Genomic DNA, 17,540 nt, shown 5'->3' with positions numbered 1-17,540 from the left:
GCCCTCGGCCCCCCAGCTCGCCCAGCAAGTTTCACTCACCTGCTGGAAGGGTCTTTTGGTACTGTATATCTTCGTGAATGAAAATAGCCATGGCGAAGATCACCGGCCACACCGCGAAAGACTCAGACTCCGGCGAAGGACTGGCCGCTTTTTAGTATGTTCGCCTTGAGATTGGTTCACAATATAGCTGTTGATCAAGGGCCCCCATCGGCCATCCCTACACAGTAAATGGATTAGGGATCGCGTGGCTTTTTCTGTGAGCACGGTGGGCTGCACGCCGCCACGTCCAGAAAGTATCTCGTTTGGGTAAGTCCGTTGATTGTTGGCTGGTTCTTTTCTGGTTACCACTATAGAAAGCAGCCCAATTTCCTCTTGCTGCCCCGGTCAGTGACTAAGATTGCGAAAAGAACCATAAAACCCAAGGATATCCTCGCCCCGCGATTTACGCCTCTGCCTTGCGCTGCTTACATCCTACTTATTAGGAAACTATTTCGTCATCTTTTGTGACTACTCTGATTTTCACCTCGCTTTCTGAAACTTATTAGTACTTAATCTGGTGTCTAGGTGGGTTGCTTCGAAGACTAAACACCACCACACCCTCTCATATACTATCGCCGCAACGACACCCAACCGCAGCATTGCAAAAGCCGATCACGCACAACAATCCAAACCGCGGTACACTCTTCAGGATGTCGTACGTACCACTTCTCGCGGTCATCCCAATCCTGATGGTCGACGGCCTCATTGAGGTTGGATTCGTCGGATCAATGGTCGGATTTCTGCACGACCGGGCGGGCAAATTCTTCACCATCGACGCACCGAACGGGACGTTCGACCTCCATGGAAAACCCGTGGGACTTCTCGGCGACCAGGGACATACGAGCAATGGAGCAGCAGGCACAGCTGTTGTCCTGGTTGGCATTCTAGGCCTATTGACCATTTTCTACGAGAAACGAAGGGCAAGAAAAGTGAGTAGCCACCACTCCTCCCCATACCGAAGACTTCACACGTCTCATCCCACGTATATACTAACCGATCAGCCACAGACCACCGCCGCGGGCCACTCCGGCCTCTTCATCTTCTGGGTGGTGATGACGGTGCTATCCGCGATGCTCACGCTGGCCGCACTGATCTACACGTTCATCCTGACCGCACAGACGGACGACCAAACGATCGATCTCGCGGTAGCAGCCGCAAACGCCCAGCCACTGGCGTATCCGCTGGACAAATGGACGCCTGAGAACTGGTTCACCGCCGTGCTGGAGCTGCCGCTGGCGCACGACAGCGACCGACGCAAGATCAACCAGCAGCTCCGCCTGATGCGCGGCTGGCGATGGAATCTCATCCCCCTGCTCAGCCTCGGTGTCACGGTCGCCATCCTCGCCGTCATCCAGTTGCTGCGTGGCAGGCGCTGGCGAGAGGGCGATAGTCGCGAGAAACTCCGCCATTCGACTCAGAGTGGCTACTGAGGACGGGAAGCAGTTGTTGGCTCGACTTGAAGTTGTGAAGGGGGTTTCCAGTCTCTACCTCTCTTTGATCTCTATTTGCGTTGTCCCTTTTAGCGAGCGTTCTGGGACGATACTCGAAATCTGCTACTCGGCAACAAACATCTTGCATTTACTTTTCGAAGTCTCGGCGTTGGATTGGCATTCAATACTGATGCAATTGGAATGGAGTCGGTGCTACCACTGTCCGCACCATGCATACGCTCACATACGACGAGCGGGATCCGACTCGACTCGTTTTCTATGCAACGAATCTCCTTCTTCTTGATCTATCGATAAACGGCCGGCACACACTGCTGCACGCCAGCAGAGCGCTCTGATTGCGGGACGGTAATCACAGTCTCTACCTTGACATGAACATGTCAGTTAAGGATAAAACCTAATCCAGTATTACTTATTGCTAGTCCCCAAACCAAACCCATAGATGCCATATAGATAATTTTTATTCAACCAAGCCCAAGCAACGAGAGCAATAGCCACGCATACCTAATTGAGAAGTCTACTAGCGCCGGAACCTCCATTTTTCCCCAAGTGAAGGTACTTCAGACCACTGCTCCAACCAGCGTGGGCCGGGACAGTATCCGAGGATTCGACACGACTGGACCAGTTTTTCGCTTGCAGGACTTTGCGCGAGCGTTCAGCCTTGCTCTCACACACACACACTCTCTCTCTCCCCCCTCCCTCCCCCCTCTAACTAGGTCCCGTAGTCGCCGACCACACCCACCCACTGCACTGCACCCAGCATGTACGCCGACTTCCCGGCTCCCCGAGACCCCGATGTTATTTGTATACACCGGGGGATGATGGTGACCGGAGATATGCCGTGATTGTACGAAGGAGTAGGGACAGACATCCAGACGAAGTACCGAGTACGAGTACCCGGGTGGGGCCAGGAACCTGGCGTCGTAGGGACCCCGTGTTGTGCCCTTCTCGTGTTGGAAGTTCGGGCTGACTGACTGGTCACCTACGAATAGTTACTCCGTGTTGGTAGTGCTACCTCCGAGATGTCGATGCTTGATTTGGGGTTCTTTTCGCGAGGCGAGGCTGTGCTGCGTATTGCTAAGTCGGTGGGCGGGTGTATGTATGTGGCTGTAATTGGTTAGAAGTCACAAAAGGTGGGCATGTAAAAGGATCGGAGTATTAGGGAGGACTAATTCTAATTCTACTGGGTTAATGCTCAGTCACTGATGGTGGAATTGAATAGGAGTCCTGCGTAAATATGGTTCCTCTTTGGTGATCACGTATGAATTGTGGACGGGAGCAGTGAGGTGGGTTGGAATAATCATGTTGATTCATGTATCTGATCAGGCAACGGCCTTGAGTGATACATACCAGCCTGAGGTGAGGCATATCATACTGTACAACTACCTACGCAAGGGGATATCAAATGGAGGACTGGCAGCTGCTCTGAGCTGGTAGACATGGCCACCGCACTGATCATAGGCCGGGTGGTGCGCATTCATTGGGGGACCGAGAAAGAACAAACAATGTCAGTCTTTGTCCATACAATGAGTTGCCTTTTCCACCATGCCTGCCTTGTCAATGTTGATTCACCTCCTTGCGTCCGGCTGTACAACTTTCGAGTGTGAATGCAGGCTTTTTCTCGAGCGCGCAGATTCGTGATGAAGGAAGTTTACCACGATCATCTTCTGCTACAGCTTCCGGAGATGCTCAGAGACGCGTTGACCCATTGTCTCATGGCGTTTTCCATGGGGTCCCTTGTGTCAATCCAATCGTCATTAACTCGTCAAAGGTCTGGTGGTAAGAAACTAGTAGAAGCTCTCAACAATGCTCTCCTTGTTGGCATTCATTCTGGCGTCCAAACCACCAGGGCCACCTTCACCGAGTCTGAAAACACTCTCAATGACGCTGAGTTCTGTTGCGGTTGTGTCCATTCCAGTGACGGCGAGCCAGTCGTTGACGACCATACCAGCACCAACCACGGGGCTGCCACGGTTGACGCTTCCAGCGACTAAAGGTACCTGTAGTAGAGAGCTGAGTTCGTCTTGATCCTGAATACTCGTCTTGGGGTGTACAATTCCACCGTGATTTGAGAGGGACATGTAGGAACCTGTGAGTACATTTCCGGCGATTGTTTGTCTGAAGACTTCGACGCCAAGGGCATCTGCGATGATTTCTTCGGTCTCGCGTTCGAGGTCAGGGTGGACTAGGGCAACACTGGGAATGAAGGTGTTAGCTGCTGTTAAATAGGTTAACATAGGGTGTTATAGGTTGTCTTACTGGTCATTGGCAATAACGACATTCCCTAATGCTGATAACCTTTCCTCGACCCGTTCTATTTTCACGCTGTCTGGTAACGTATTCCGCAGATGCTGAAGTTCTTGATCTGTGGTGGATGTGGGTACTAGGAGGCCGTTTTTATTGCCTGCGGTCAATCGTCCGATGATTCTTGTACCGGCAATCGTGCAGTGTGCGATAGGGATGAGGTCTGCGAGTTCGGATTCGAAGATTGAGTAGAAATTCTCTGATGCGCCAATGGCAACGAGACAATAGCTGTTGGTGAGATTTGCGAAGACACCGACTTCGTTGGAGTTTTCGAACTGTGGAATTGTTAGTAAAGGACAAAGGTTCGATCGGTGGATTTCTGTACCTGTGCTCGGACCGCCATGATTTCTTGAGTGTGAGGTTTCGTGAAATGTAGTTTTTAGGTGGTGGTGGTGGCGGTGGTTTTGCGCGATGGAGGGGCAAACCTGTCTGGGGCAGGTGCGGGCAGAGGAATTGGAGTTGGCTTGGCTTGGAATGAAGAGAAGTAGAATGGAGGCTGTCAAGGCCAAGTACTGTAGATATAGAATATGAATCTCGGGTTGTGATGGAGTTGAAGGCCCAAGTTGGAATTGAAGGCGCAGTTTCGTGATTGTGAATCACCAATATTGCAAAACGCCGTTGTGGCACCTCGAAAAGTCGGTGCACAACCAATGACGACAAAGGCGGCGGGCGGAAAAGAGTCATCGCTCTTCTTCCACTTTCCCAATTCATCCTTCTCCCTCTCGGATCTACACTTTAGGTACCTAACATCATCCTTGGAACTTACCAGACCTTCAGCCGAGCCACTATGACTCCCATCTACAATCTACAGCCGGGTCGAGTATCATTGTAAGTCTTGGGCTATTTGGTGGTTGAGCTTGTCGGTCCAGAACCTAAGTTCGACGCGAATCAAGCATTGTTTTCAAAAGGTTTTCTGAATAGTGAAATCTACTGGTAAGGCTGTTGCTTGCTATCTGTCTAACTCCAGCAATAACGCAGAGTGAGTCCCATCGACAGACCCTCTCAAACTCCGTGCCATGGGTAAGACAAAGGAAAGAGCTCAATTGCCAGGTTTACTCTCACATAGAAGATCGTCATAGATCATTCTTCGCCATCGCTGTCGTGCTGCCTTCATCATCATTCTCACCCTCATAATGTCTCCATTGCCATCAATGATCTTCATTAATCCATCGGCATCACCGTTGCTTGGTGCATTTGTTTTCGCAATGCTCAGTCGCTCGATTTAGCCGAGCAAAGATTCATGCGCATCACCATTTCTGGGGAGCAGGAGCGCATTCCCTGGAAATCGTCGTTCCACTTGTTGTAAATCTCTCCACAGATCTTGTCTCCTGGAGCACAGTGCGCAGGATAACAAGCTGGTCCTTGTGGCTGGAGCGGTTCGTGCACATCCATTCTGAATCCTTCATTCAAAAATGGGGTCCCTTCGACATTGCTGGCGTCAAAGAAAGTCATGTCGAGATCTGGTCGCCAGGTGTACTCAAGTTGAGTAACAGCTGGCTTGGTCGCGGCTGGGTCTCGAGTACACATGAGAGCCATTCCGGTGTCGATTGGATGTGCAGTGAAGTAATCGATAATTACTTGTCCAGCCGGTTGTGGGATCCACTGGACTGGTGGTCTTTGGTCTTGTGGTGTGGGGTCGTCAGGTTTGAAGCCCTTCACGACTGCACACCAAACAGGATAGCTGCATTGATGGACAATCTCAGCACGACCACCCGCATCGGCCAGTTGGCTGTTGATGATTGCGATTAGGAACACGAGAACATGGACCAAGGAGAAAGCCATGATCTCTGGATGATTGTTTTTCTGTCGGCCCTTCTCTTTTTGCACGCTCCTGTTGTAGGTCTTACCACAGATTGTCTTGTCGTTGTTGATCGGTGATCTGAAGATCGGGCTTGCGTCTAGCAATCGGTATAGTGGTCCAATGCTGAGAAGCTGCTGTGGTCTAGCTGGGTTGTGTTGTTGAGTTGCTGTGCTTGAGCAAGAGACTTAGAGGAGTTATCCTGCTGTTCGAGAGGGGAGGAAGAATAAGAAGAAGAAGAAGAAATCTACCTTTCTTTATAAGGTAGGAAGCCATGAGGCAGTGTGACTTGCGTATCTCGCTGTCACTCTCATGTTGGCGCTGCCTTGAAGTGACAGACTGCCTCGTGACATTCCTTACACCTCGCTGTCGCCCACGCGATCAACTGACCAAGGGGCAGTCCATATACACCAGGGACAACTCGGTTCAAGTCGAGTAAACAAGGCTACGCATGTCATGGTCATGGAGTCTGTGAATAGGGGTCCTATCTGCTGATCAGAGATAGATGAACCTGTTTCGAATCGCTTCACATTGGTGGATATATATACGCAGTACGCTGACAAGAATCGAAGAAAGTGGAAGACAGGGCTTCCAGAAGAAAGAGAAAGAAAGGCACTCGCTACATTCATCTACCGCGTTTGCGGTGTTTGATCATTTGTAAACTGACCATGGATAACATTTCTCAATCAGCCAATGAATGTGGACCCACTCAAGTTTCTCATGCAATCATGAATAGTCATTGTGCTGCCAGAGCTATTGTTCCTACGCGCAAACAATGATAGTGCGCTGCTGATTGACCGTCGATTATTCAATCATGCTTGCTGTCCAGCCAATATACAGGGGTCTCAAAGCCTACTAGGTGGATCTGAGTATGCGACTGTTAAACGGCCACGAACATATTGTGTTGGATTCTGTGATTGTAATGGCAAATATAAAAGTAGGTCAGCCTCGTAGAAATTGGGTCATCGACCCATGGAATACTTGGACAAGCTCTCACGCCGTCTCGGCCCCTGGGCTGTGGTTTGGCAACTACAAATTAGCCCAGTCGCACACTTTAGATACACATTATACACACCGGAGAGTGTACGGTGGTTAGCAACGCCATAGTGATGAGACTTCGAACAACATGATGAAACAAGGAAAAGCTAGACATCATCACATCGTCATCTTTGAGCATCCCGCTGGACCTTCAATTCCGCTCTATATGTACAGCTGCTGATGGAATAGATCCTCGTCGGCTGATTGAGATCGGCATGCGCTTTTCTCCAAGACGGTGTCCCTTCAGGGAACGACTTCGATTCTCAATACAGTAGATGATGACCCCATCGGTTTCGACATTCAATTCCAAGTTTAAAGAAAGCTCCGAAGCATCATCTGTCTTGTGTTTGTGGCCTCAACGACACGCAGTTGACCGAGCCATCGTCCTCAGTTTCGAGCCAGGAAAAGTCCAGCTCCGGCGAGAATTGGTAACATTGGATCCCCAAGACACCATGATCTTTGGGGACTCACCGTTTATAGCACGCGCCTTTTCGGCAGCGATGATTCCGCGCGGGATTTGCTCACCATGTACGATCATTACTGAATCACAAAGGCGAGTTGCTGTATCGATTTCCTCTAACGCCCCGTCATGCTCTACTCATTCGTGATTTCGTTGAACATTTGCCTCATGGCTTTGATTGTTTGGCGAGGACCTCTTTTTTGTAGTGGAACTTGAGACCACTTAAGGAACATGGCCAATTCTTCACCTTTCGAGCCCATACTGTAAGTAGGGCCCTGGAGTCCTAATGGCAACCTTCAATGATGATGTTGGTCGGCCAGGAGTCACTAAGTCCGCCGTACATAAAATACGGTGAAGCACGAGGCGGATACCGCGCATGATCTGGCAAGTTCAACTCGAGCATTGGGAGGCACCAGCGCCTTGAACGGAGGATATAACTGAACTCAGAACGTTGCTTGTGTTTCTGTGTCTGTCAGCTATCAAATCGTTCCCTCCTGAGGCAATGCCGGTCCTTGGTCGCTCCCTACATATTCCGCAGTCCACCCATCACTCATCCAATTGTCATGCCTGTGAATGGCATCGATCACGAACTGGATCTGCTAGACTCCGGTATGGAACTCTTTCCCCTTGCGCCACAAGCAACTAATAAATTCCAGACGATTATGACCCGATAGAACATCTCAATCTGATATTCTCACACCCCTCGACCCTTTCCTCCGTCACCCGGACGTCTCAAAACCTCCAAGCTTATCAAGATGATTTAGACGATGAAATCGATCTCCTTGAGGAGGAGCAAATCCGTTCCAATGCGGAATGCCTACAGAGGATGGAATCCTCCAAGGCCGAGCTGTCCGTACTATTTCGACGTATCGAAGCCGTTCGTGAACGGGCTATCCAAACCGAACGCAACATCACAGAAATGACTGCGGACATCAAGCAGTTGGATAATACTAAGAAGAACTTGACCCTATCAATGACGGCCTTGAAGCGACTGCAAATGCTGACCACCGCATATGAACAATTACGCGCACTGAGCAAGACTCGACAGTACAGAGAATGTGCACAGCTCCTACAAGCCGTCATCCAGTTGATGGCTCACTTCAAGTCGTATCGTTCAATAGATCAGATTGCGACCCTCAGCAGGAATGTCTCTGAACTTCAACGTGAGCTCTTGGAACAAGTCTGTGAAGATTTTGAAATTACTTTCACCAAAGAGGAAATTGGTCAGAAACGAGGGTTGCTCAATGAGGCTTGTCTTGTTGTGGATGCGTTGGGTGATGCCGCCCGTTCCCGATTGACAACTTGGTATTGCAACACACAATTGCGGCAGTACCGACATATATTCAAGGGCGACCAGGAAGCTGGATCACTGGACAACATCGATCGGAGATATTCCTGGTTTAGGAAGACTTTAAAAATTTATGATGAGGAACATGCCGCCATTTTCCCGTCCCACTGGCGCGTTAATGAAATACTCGCTAACGTGTTCGCTGAGGGCACTCGCGACGACTACAAGGGCATTCTATCGAGAACAACTCGGAATGGTCAAACTATAGATGTACGATTGTTATTGTCTTGTCTTCAGCAAACTTTGGATTTTGAACACAGCCTTGAGCGGAAGTTTTCTAGTACTTCGAGAACATCGATTGACACAATGACTTCGGCTAGCGATACTCCTGTTTTCGGTCAACCCATATCAGATGCTTTTGAGCCGTACTTGAGCCTGTGGGTTGAAGCACAGGATAAAGAACTGGCCGCTTTGATACCACAGTACAAATCGAGACCGACCAAAGCTGCCGATGAAGATTTCTCATCGCAACAAGTGATAGCATCATCCACTGAGCTCTTCAACTTTTACCGGTTGTCGCTAGCACAATGTGCAAAATTATCGACTGGTCAGCCTCTACTTGATCTTTCCAAGGTTTTTGGACGGTACCTGGATCAATACTCTCAACAGGTGTTACTATTTTACATCTCAGAAAGACCATCGGGAGGAACCCCCTCTCGAATTCCAACCATTGAAGATGTGATTTTAGTTCTCAACACCGCAGATTATTGCTTCAATACCTCCAACTCCCTGGAGGAGAAGATAAAAAGCCGTATCGATGAGAATTTGAAAGATCAGGTCGACCTTCAGAGTCAGGCGGACGCTTTCATGGGCATTGCTAGTGCAGCAGTCCGTGGATTGGTCCGCCGAGTTGAAGTTGACCTTGAACCTAGTTGGAGAGAAATGCGAAATACTGCATGGTCGAAGATCGAAAGTTGCGAAAATCAAAGCTCGTTTATCACCGGCCTCCAAAGTCGCATCAAGGATCGTTCAACAGAAATTTTTGCAATGTTACACAAACAACAATATGCGCGTGCTTTCAGCGATAACCTAGTCGAGCTTTTAGTTTCGGCATACATCGCCAACGTGGCTCAATGTAGGCCAATCTCGGAAGGCGGTGCAGAGCAAATGCTTCTTGATACCCATGAGATCAGGAAAACCCTGACACACATACTCCCCGGCACACCACCTCCTCTGTTCCTGAAGAGAGTCAATGCTGCATTTAACAAGATCGAGCCATTGTTGAAGACTCTCCAAATCCGACCATCCCCACCAGAAGCCCTGGTGCAAGCCTACCTGATTCACATCGCCGATCTCTCCGAGGTCAACTTCCGCAAAATACTCGATCTCAAGGGCATCAAGACGAAATCCGACCAGACGCACCTGGTGGAACTCTTCCAAATGCACAAACTCAGCCCGCGATACAAAGATTCCCTGGTTGAGAAATCCCCGCTACTCACCTCCCTGAACCTGAACTCCTCCGGCGGCAGCTCCGGCACAACCACGGGCAGCCAATCCTCCGCCCCAGCCAACGCCCTACACAATCTCTCCGCACTGGGAAACTCGGCGGCCGCATCTCTCAGCACGGCCAACCTGCCGGCGAACCTGAACATGAAATTCGACGCCTCGGGACTTGGCACCGCCCTGATCGACCGGTTCAGCAGCCCTAGTCTCGGGGGACCTCGCGATGCCGGTGCGCAGAGTCCTCCCGCCGCCGCCTCGGCCGCGAGCCCCTTCGGCGCGCCAACGCCCACCATCTCGGTCGCGCCGCCTGGGGTCGGAGGGACTCAAGACGGCGGGTTGAACGAGAACCTCAAGAATATTGGCAAGTTCTTCAAGCGCGATTTGGGCGGCTTTGGTGGGATCGGTCGCTTTGGCGGTAGTAAAGCCACAAGCCCGGCGCCCCCCGAGGATCGGAACGGTGGGAATTGATTCAATGATCAAGTTCAAAGCCCGATAGGAACGATATTGATATAGTATGATGTGGTGTGGCATAAGGATCCTGGAAAACGTTTCGTAGGAACAATAAACAAACAGCCGGTGTAGGACTAAATGGCATTAACTCCGAGTATTTTTCAATATTCATGAAGCATTCTGGACTGGTCATGGGATAGTAGCACTGATCTTTGTTTTGCCTTCTTGTCGTTCCTTTCGGCCAATATTTGCTATGCATCGACTAGTTAAACTACTGCCCACAGGCGGCCCAGAGCCGCGCCTGTCTTCGCTTCCGGCTTTGCTGGGTATCCTGACATTGTTTCCTCTCTGCACATCATGTTATCATGATCGACTCGAAGGAGAGAAATTTTCGAGAAGCAGCCCCAACTGCCCTCCTTCCGCTTGATTTGTTTACAAAAAATTACATACTGGGTCGAACTGGCCATTGAGTGAGTGGGCTGAGACTGAGCAAAACAAATTTTCTCTAGTGATGGCACCCCCTGTCGTTTCCGCCCATGCTTGCGCAGCGACTGATTGTTACTCCCCTTTAACATGCTTCGTGTCTTCATGATCATTGATCATTGGATCGGTTCCTTGCCTGCTTCCTTCCTTCCTTCATTTGTGTTGTCCACTTTGACGTTTTGTTCGATCTTGGTCGTTCCAAGCGATTCCTCCGTGAAACTCGTTGCTTTCTCTACCCTTGCGCTCAAACACCAGTGATGTACGCCTCGGGAGGGATTTGGTTTTGGGCGCGTAGCTCCATGAAATTGGCGATCGCGGCGTCGTAGACCCAGTTGTTCGCCGACAGGCAGTTCTCGACCCACTCCATTTTCAGTTTCGTCTCAAAAGAGAATTGTAGGCCCATTTGTTCCTTTTGGAGGACCTCGGCGGACTTGTTGGGCTCGGGGAGTCCGAATGTCGAGCCGGGTGGGAATTCAGGGTGGGATGCCGTTGGAGCAGATGGATTCGGTTGGAGACCGCCCAGCGCGTTATTCGGTAGATTGGGCTGTGGTTGTGGTATGTTGATGTTGCCGGCCGCGTCTCGGACTGGCTCATTGTTGTAGAGTTTGAGTCGTGGATACCACGAGAGTAATGTTTGAAGCGTGTCTGGGTTGTTTGAGACGGGGTTTCCGATCAGAATGATGTGTTCCAGGTCGCGGAATTGATTCTTCCAGAATTTCAGCGCGTCTAGATCGGCGAGATGGTTGTTTGAGAGATCGAGGTTTTTTATCGTGGGGAAGATGTTTGATAGTGACAGGATATCTTTGACGCTGGTGATGTTGTCGTCGCGTAAGCTGATACTTTCAACGGCTTCTCGTCGCTTGCTTGCCGTTTCCCACATGTGCTTTTCGCATATGGTGAAGATTGCTTTCCAGACTTTGATGGGATCTTGACTCGAGAGGCCGGAGGTTGTGACTTTTGGATCGGAGACCAGAGCATTCAGAATAAGGTGTTTATCTCCCGCGTGATATCGCTCGCGAATGACCTCGATGATGAGATTTTCCAGCTCCGTTGTGGTAGGGTCGGCTGCTCTGTGTGAGGATGGGTTATTACGAGAATTGTTGTCTTGGAATGGTCCTCGTGGTCCTCGAGGAACGGGTTGTCCGTGAGCCTGGCCTCGGAAGGTATTTTGAGGATGCGTTTGATTTCCATTGGAATGTGGTGGACCTCTGGAATTGTTTTGAGAGTAGTTTTGATGGTTGTTTGAGTGTGCAGGATTGAATTGTGACCGAGGTGGTCGTGCTGCTTCCACTATAAGAGATGCGCCGGAAAATGTAAAGCCGTTGAGATGGAAGAAGCGGTCTTGGTCTTGAGCATTGACAGTGATTAGAAGAACGGCAGCACCAGCCCTCGTATGGGAGAGAATTGGTCTGCTGGCTTTTTTACTTAAAAAGCCCACGAGAGCCTCGACTCCCTGGTCTTTTGAATTGGCAAGGCCACTTTTCAGCCAACCTTTGATGGCGATTTGTGTGGTGGAAGATGAATCATTGCCGTTCTGCCTAGTTCCGAACGACATGTTGAGTAGCGAGCTGTGAAAAGATTTGTTCACAGATGTCGAGGTTGTGTCCCGATTTGCCGAGGGTTCATCCGCTTTTTGAAGGAAATAATAGTAGATTATATGCACGGCGGCATGGATATATGCGTATCAAGAAATCAAGGCGCGCTGTCTGGCTAATGAGTGAATGAATCAATGGAATATTTGACTGCGTGTGAAGTGCGTTGAACAAAGTGGCAGATGCCTGGGATAAGGAACAAGGCAGTGGAGATGAATGGTTTGAAGCCGGCGAGTTTCATGTCCATTCTGTGGCGACGAGACGCTAGTCCTCATCCGGTACAGCTGATGGCCGCCTAGCAGGAAACGTGCCGTCAGACAGAATTTCAAATGACATTAGCATAGTACCTATTTCTGAGGCTGGCTGAGCATTGAGATGTGAAGGGATTATTATTACTGGTATACCCAAGATACTAACTATCCCTGATAGTGTCGAAACGCAAAGAACTGGTGGTGAACGCGTAGAGATACATTGAGATATTTCAATAGAGTCAGCTAAATTAAAGAAGATCCGTGAAGATAGCCTCGTTTGACACATCAGGCTTCTAGGATTATCACGCCAGAATCCACCATTTCATGCAAACATCGTGTGCGAAGACTGCCAGTCGATAATAATGGGGACAAATCGACAGTGAGTGCAATTCGAACAATGGGAAGTCACAACCAAGAGCCTCGACAACAAAGACGCGCAGAACAACAATGATTCAGAGCATGTGACAGGCGCTAGTTATTCTGTGTCCGACCGCCTGCAGAATTCCAGCTGAACACGCCTAGAACGTCCCTGAATCAGGGCATATTTTGCCAAGGGCCATCTGTCAGACGTCCTCATTCTCAGTCTGCTGCGAGAGGAAGGTGCGAGTATGGGTGCCCCAACTAGGTGATCAACGAGAAGGAAGGAGCGAAGGTCTCTTACATGTTTGTGAGTCGTGACTTCCAATCGGGGCACAGAGCGTATCTCCCGTTCAATTCTCTGCACTATCCAGATTCCGTCCAAATGGAAGTCTTCAACGTGTTTCATCCTAATCGGTCCAAACAACAAGGATGAGGGAACAAAAATGGCATGTGGGAAAACGTCATCACCATCTGTGCCGTTGGCTCACAATCAACTTGAACACCCGGGACCGCGGTTCTTATCCACTGACAACGCTTCGGCACACCACGCCATCCTGTCCATTCAAGATTGTACTGTGCTATCTAAACGACAGTGCCTGATTTTGGCCATGGTCATTGGCATATGCCTCTAATGTCAGGAACCCGACGCGTACCTGCATAGTCAGTCCCAACCTTTTCCATCGCTCTCTTCTCTTGCACTTCCTCCTCCTCTCTTCTTTTCTCCGCGACTTAATGGAGCACGACGTGAGACCATCCTACCGTTTCCCCTCTCACACCGCCACCTTGTCTTGACGCCACATCTTCATCACACCATGTTCTGGAATTCAACTCAAGAGAAGGCATTCGAAGATAAATCTGACGAATCCATTGAGGAATTGTCTCATGACGACAACCAGCAAATTATCGTTGCGCAGCCCGCACAGGGTCGAACATTACTCCCCGGTCCAGCCGCCGCCCTTGTGAGTGGTGTCACCGGCATCACATCCTTCTATGTCAGGGCAGGCACCAAGGTTGGAGGTTGGGGTCTCTATGCTGGTAGAGAAGCTACTTTGAAGACCCTCTCCGTAGGAAGAAGTGTACTGGAAACAGTTCTCATCGCCGCCGGAAGGGACCTATCGACTCGCAGCAATGGAGACTTGGGGAGGGCGGAAGCAGAGAATATACTCGAGAAAAGTGTATGTTCCTCCCGTCCATTCATAAGGCGTTCGTACTCACCTAGGTATCCTTGCACAGATAGCGGCACTTTACTCATCTATTTCAACCATTTCTTTCGTGGCTTCCACAAGTTTCTATCTGACCGAGGTGGGCATGAACTCGGTCTCGGCCCTGTCAATCCAAGGATTGTCAACCCTCAACGCTATTCTCGGCTCCACGGAATCATCTCGTGCTGTGGCCGCCATCATTACCTTGGCAAAAGATGAACTCAACAAGCCCGAAGCTGGGTCGGCCGGTGAGGTCGTCTCCTACCTAGACCTTATCATGGGCACTGTGGGATTTGTTATGCTCCAGCGATGGGGTCGACGTAAGACAGAACTCGATTTTAGAGACCGTGGTGGTGAAGAGACAATCTGGGATTCGGTCATAGATGACAAAGGCTTTCGCGCCGATGTTGTTGGGACCAGGCGAAAGGGTATGATTAGCTTGCATGGCAATACTGGAGCTCCTACCGTCACCTTCGCGTCTCCCAATGGTGAGGACGCTTTCGAGGCTTTTGAGCGTGGCACACTGTTCGACCCGCAAACTCTCGCGACTTCGCCTGATCATTCGATTCAATTGACTGATGAAGAAATTCGGGAACGCATCACCCGGCAACTCCCACCTGGTGCCAGAGCAGTATTCACTTCCGAGACTGTGACAGCAAAGACCATCAAGGTGGATATCTACAATGCACGGAATGCCCAGATCGAGGCACCCCCAGGTACCATCATGGTGTCTGAAAGGCTGAATCAAGGCGAAGATCTCCCGAGCTTGACGCAAGATGGACCCCAGCAGACAGTCATTTTTCGAACAGCTCTGCGGAGATCCAGCAGTACCGATATCGCCCCGACAGACCATCTTCGCCTCACTAGTAACGATGTGGATCAGAGCGATCGCCCTGATCATCATGATCAAGAAGATCTCTTGATGATGGATGCCGCTCCCAAGAGAATATCAATAGCGGACGAGCCTGTTGAGATCGAACCCCTCCCATTTAGTGACTCTGATCCGGAACCTGAAATCATCGGTTCAGCCTCTCCGCCTACGCCTCTCACCACCACCAAATCTCTCGGACCAACTGCGAATGAGAAGAAAAGTCGACGGCCTAATCCACCTGAGCGGTCATCATCCTCTACAAGCAAAATTACAAGTCATATTCCGCTGATGAAGAATAGCAAAAAGAAATCTATACCAGCTAATAAATCCGAAAAGAATGGTGTTCTAAAGAAAGCACTCAAGTCTTTAAGTCCCAGTCAATCTACTACTGCTGTCAAAGACATACCACGTAGAAATCTTCAGCAAAAGCCTCTACCAACGCCACCAACTCAAAGTTCAAGAAGTCGCGCTCCTTCAACTGTGCGAAGTGACCTTACTCCGCGCAAGACTTTGATTTCACTCAGCCATGGAACCACCCCCCTCACCAGTCCAAGTCTGCATCGCGCCGCACAACACGAATCATCATCAAGCTATTTTTCATTGCATGATAGAAGAAGAGATTCTACTGTCTCACAGACAACCGAGACATATTCCGTGCAATCCATAGAGAGCAGACCTGGTTCACCTACTTTCACTCGTACGCATACGCGCATTGTTAGTGGCTTAACACAGACAAGATCCGAGCTTGCACTTTCCTTGCAAGGCATAGAAGCAAAGCCCGAATCTTCCACCAACACAACACACCATCATAGGTCTCGGTCGTTCGTTCCAAGTCTTTATTCTATGGCTACGAAAGACTCTCATGAAGCCATTCTCCTGGCTCCCAAAACTCCCTTACCACGAAAATCTATCTACGATGACCACAACATCCTGAACGCCCTCATAACCGAAGGCAAAGCTCCAGGAATTTTCCCCGATCGCCACCTCGTTCGGACTATTCGGCGGTTCTCCAGATTTGCATCTGCTTCCTACGGCTCGAACTTCCTTCGCGTTATGGGTCTGAGTTCAACTGAAGAGCAGTTGAGCAAATCTACAGAATTAATGACCTTAGATACGCATCACGAACACAGCTCCTTCTCGACTCACACTGGTCTACCTCCAGATACCATCCTTTTGTCTTCCTTCTTCGATCCTCAAGGTGTGACTGGTAACACCGACTGGTCTCCATCTGCGATATCTCCTCTCATACATTTCATATCCATTGATGACGATTCTAAAGCTGTTGTTCTCACTTGCCGTGGCACGTTAGGGTTTGAAGATGTGTTGACTGATATGACTTGCGACTATGACGACCTGTTTTGGCAAGGTCAGAGGTATAAAGTTCACAAGGGCATCCATGCATCTGCAAGACGATTATTGGGTGGAAATGGAAGTCGTGTCATGGCAACCATTCGAGCTACACTAGAGCAATATCCAGATTATGGTCTAGTTTTGTGTGGACATTCATTAGGGGGCGCCGTTGCAGCTGTCCTTGCTATCTTGGTGTCGGAACCTTCCAATGACACGTCAAAGTCAGCATTCGTTACTGCCGATAAACCGAAACTTCTGACCCATCGAAACACTGGTGACTACACTAGTTCCTATATCCCACCGATTAGTCTACCCTCTGGCAGACCTATTCACGTCTATGCCTATGGCACCCCAGCATGTGTGTCTGAACTCCTTAGAGTTGCAACACGTGGTCTTATTACAACTATTGTCAATCATGCTGATATCGTCCCATGCTTGTCTTTGGGTATCCTGCATGACTTTCGGACCGTGGCTTTGCACCTTAAAACAGATACTACCGATGCTTTGGGTGCACTGAAGACGAGAGTTTGGCAGCGCATTAAAAATGCGATTGCGTCCTCCTTTTACAATGACCCTAAAGGCCCTCCTCCACCGGAAAACTTGGCTGGTGATGGTATAGGAGAAGATACTTGGGCATGGTCAGCACTCAAAACTCTTCGCGCGGCAATGGTGAACGATAAACTCGTTCCGCCTGGAGAGATTTTCATTGTGGAGACCTCTCGGGTCTTTGATCGCCTGGATCCTGACGTTGCTCGCGAAGCAGTCTTTGGTCCTGATGATACCAAGGATGACCGGACGGAAAAACTTTATCGAGCCTTGGGCAGACCCGCTACCAGAGTTCAATTGAAACTCGTTCGTGATGTTGAGACCAGATTTGGAGAACTGAGATTTGGTAGGGATATGTTTGGCGATCACAGTCCAGGAAGATATGAGGCCGCTTTAGCGGCATTGGAGAACGGCATATGTGAGTACTAATTAGCAACTTTGACCTTGGGTCCGGTCTCCCAAGTGAGCGGAAGGTTTTACGATGTTACGAAAAAATTATGGATCTAGGGCAAACACGGGCCATTCTTTCCATTTGCATAGTGGAATTTAATATGTGT

General features: G+C 49.7%; 6 protein-coding genes across 6 annotated transcripts; 3 read left to right on the top strand and 3 right to left on the bottom strand.

Annotated features, from left to right (window-relative positions):
- Positions 1–689: 689 nt before the first annotated feature.
- On the top strand, positions 690–1,469 carry LTR84_002598 (uncharacterized protein; the record flags this gene model as incomplete). The annotated part of the gene is made up of 2 exons (XM_064846207.1): positions 690–968; positions 1,041–1,469. The coding sequence occupies 2 exons, from the start codon at positions 690–692 to the stop codon at positions 1,467–1,469; spliced, it is 708 nt and encodes a 235-aa protein (XP_064706432.1).
- A 1,805-nt stretch (positions 1,470–3,274) lies between these two features.
- On the bottom strand, positions 3,275–4,134 carry TIF6 (Eukaryotic translation initiation factor 6; the record flags this gene model as incomplete). Its single annotated transcript, XM_064846206.1, has 3 exons — positions 3,275–3,683; positions 3,747–4,066; positions 4,117–4,134. The coding sequence occupies 3 exons, from the start codon at positions 4,132–4,134 to the stop codon at positions 3,275–3,277; spliced, it is 747 nt and encodes a 248-aa protein (XP_064706431.1).
- An 866-nt stretch (positions 4,135–5,000) lies between these two features.
- LTR84_002596 (uncharacterized protein) lies at positions 5,001–5,573 on the bottom strand (the record flags this gene model as incomplete). The annotated part of the gene is made up of 1 exon (XM_064846205.1): positions 5,001–5,573. One exon carries the CDS (start codon positions 5,571–5,573, stop codon positions 5,001–5,003), a length of 573 nt encoding a protein of 190 aa, XP_064706430.1.
- Positions 5,574–7,650: 2,077 nt separating this feature from the next.
- Positions 7,651–10,346, top strand: LTR84_002595 (uncharacterized protein; the record flags this gene model as incomplete). Its single annotated transcript, XM_064846204.1, has 2 exons — positions 7,651–7,696; positions 7,744–10,346. 2 exons carry the CDS (start codon positions 7,651–7,653, stop codon positions 10,344–10,346), a joined length of 2,649 nt encoding a protein of 882 aa, XP_064706429.1.
- Positions 10,347–11,055: 709 nt separating this feature from the next.
- Positions 11,056–12,366, bottom strand: LTR84_002594 (uncharacterized protein; the record flags this gene model as incomplete). Its single annotated transcript, XM_064846203.1, has 1 exon — positions 11,056–12,366. One exon carries the CDS (start codon positions 12,364–12,366, stop codon positions 11,056–11,058), a length of 1,311 nt encoding a protein of 436 aa, XP_064706428.1.
- A 1,460-nt stretch (positions 12,367–13,826) lies between these two features.
- On the top strand, positions 13,827–17,412 carry LTR84_002593 (uncharacterized protein; the record flags this gene model as incomplete). The annotated part of the gene is made up of 2 exons (XM_064846202.1): positions 13,827–14,189; positions 14,248–17,412. 2 exons carry the CDS (start codon positions 13,827–13,829, stop codon positions 17,410–17,412), a joined length of 3,528 nt encoding a protein of 1,175 aa, XP_064706427.1.
- Between the last annotated feature and the right edge of the window lie 128 nt (positions 17,413–17,540).

This window comes from Exophiala bonariae, assembly GCF_035927105.1.
Source record: "Exophiala bonariae strain CCFEE 5792 chromosome Unknown scaffold_13, whole genome shotgun sequence".
Classification (NCBI taxonomy): Eukaryota; Fungi; Ascomycota; class Eurotiomycetes; order Chaetothyriales; family Herpotrichiellaceae; genus Exophiala; species Exophiala bonariae.
Note: the sequence above shows the minus strand (reverse complement) of the source record. Positions and strands in the feature narration are given on the sequence as shown.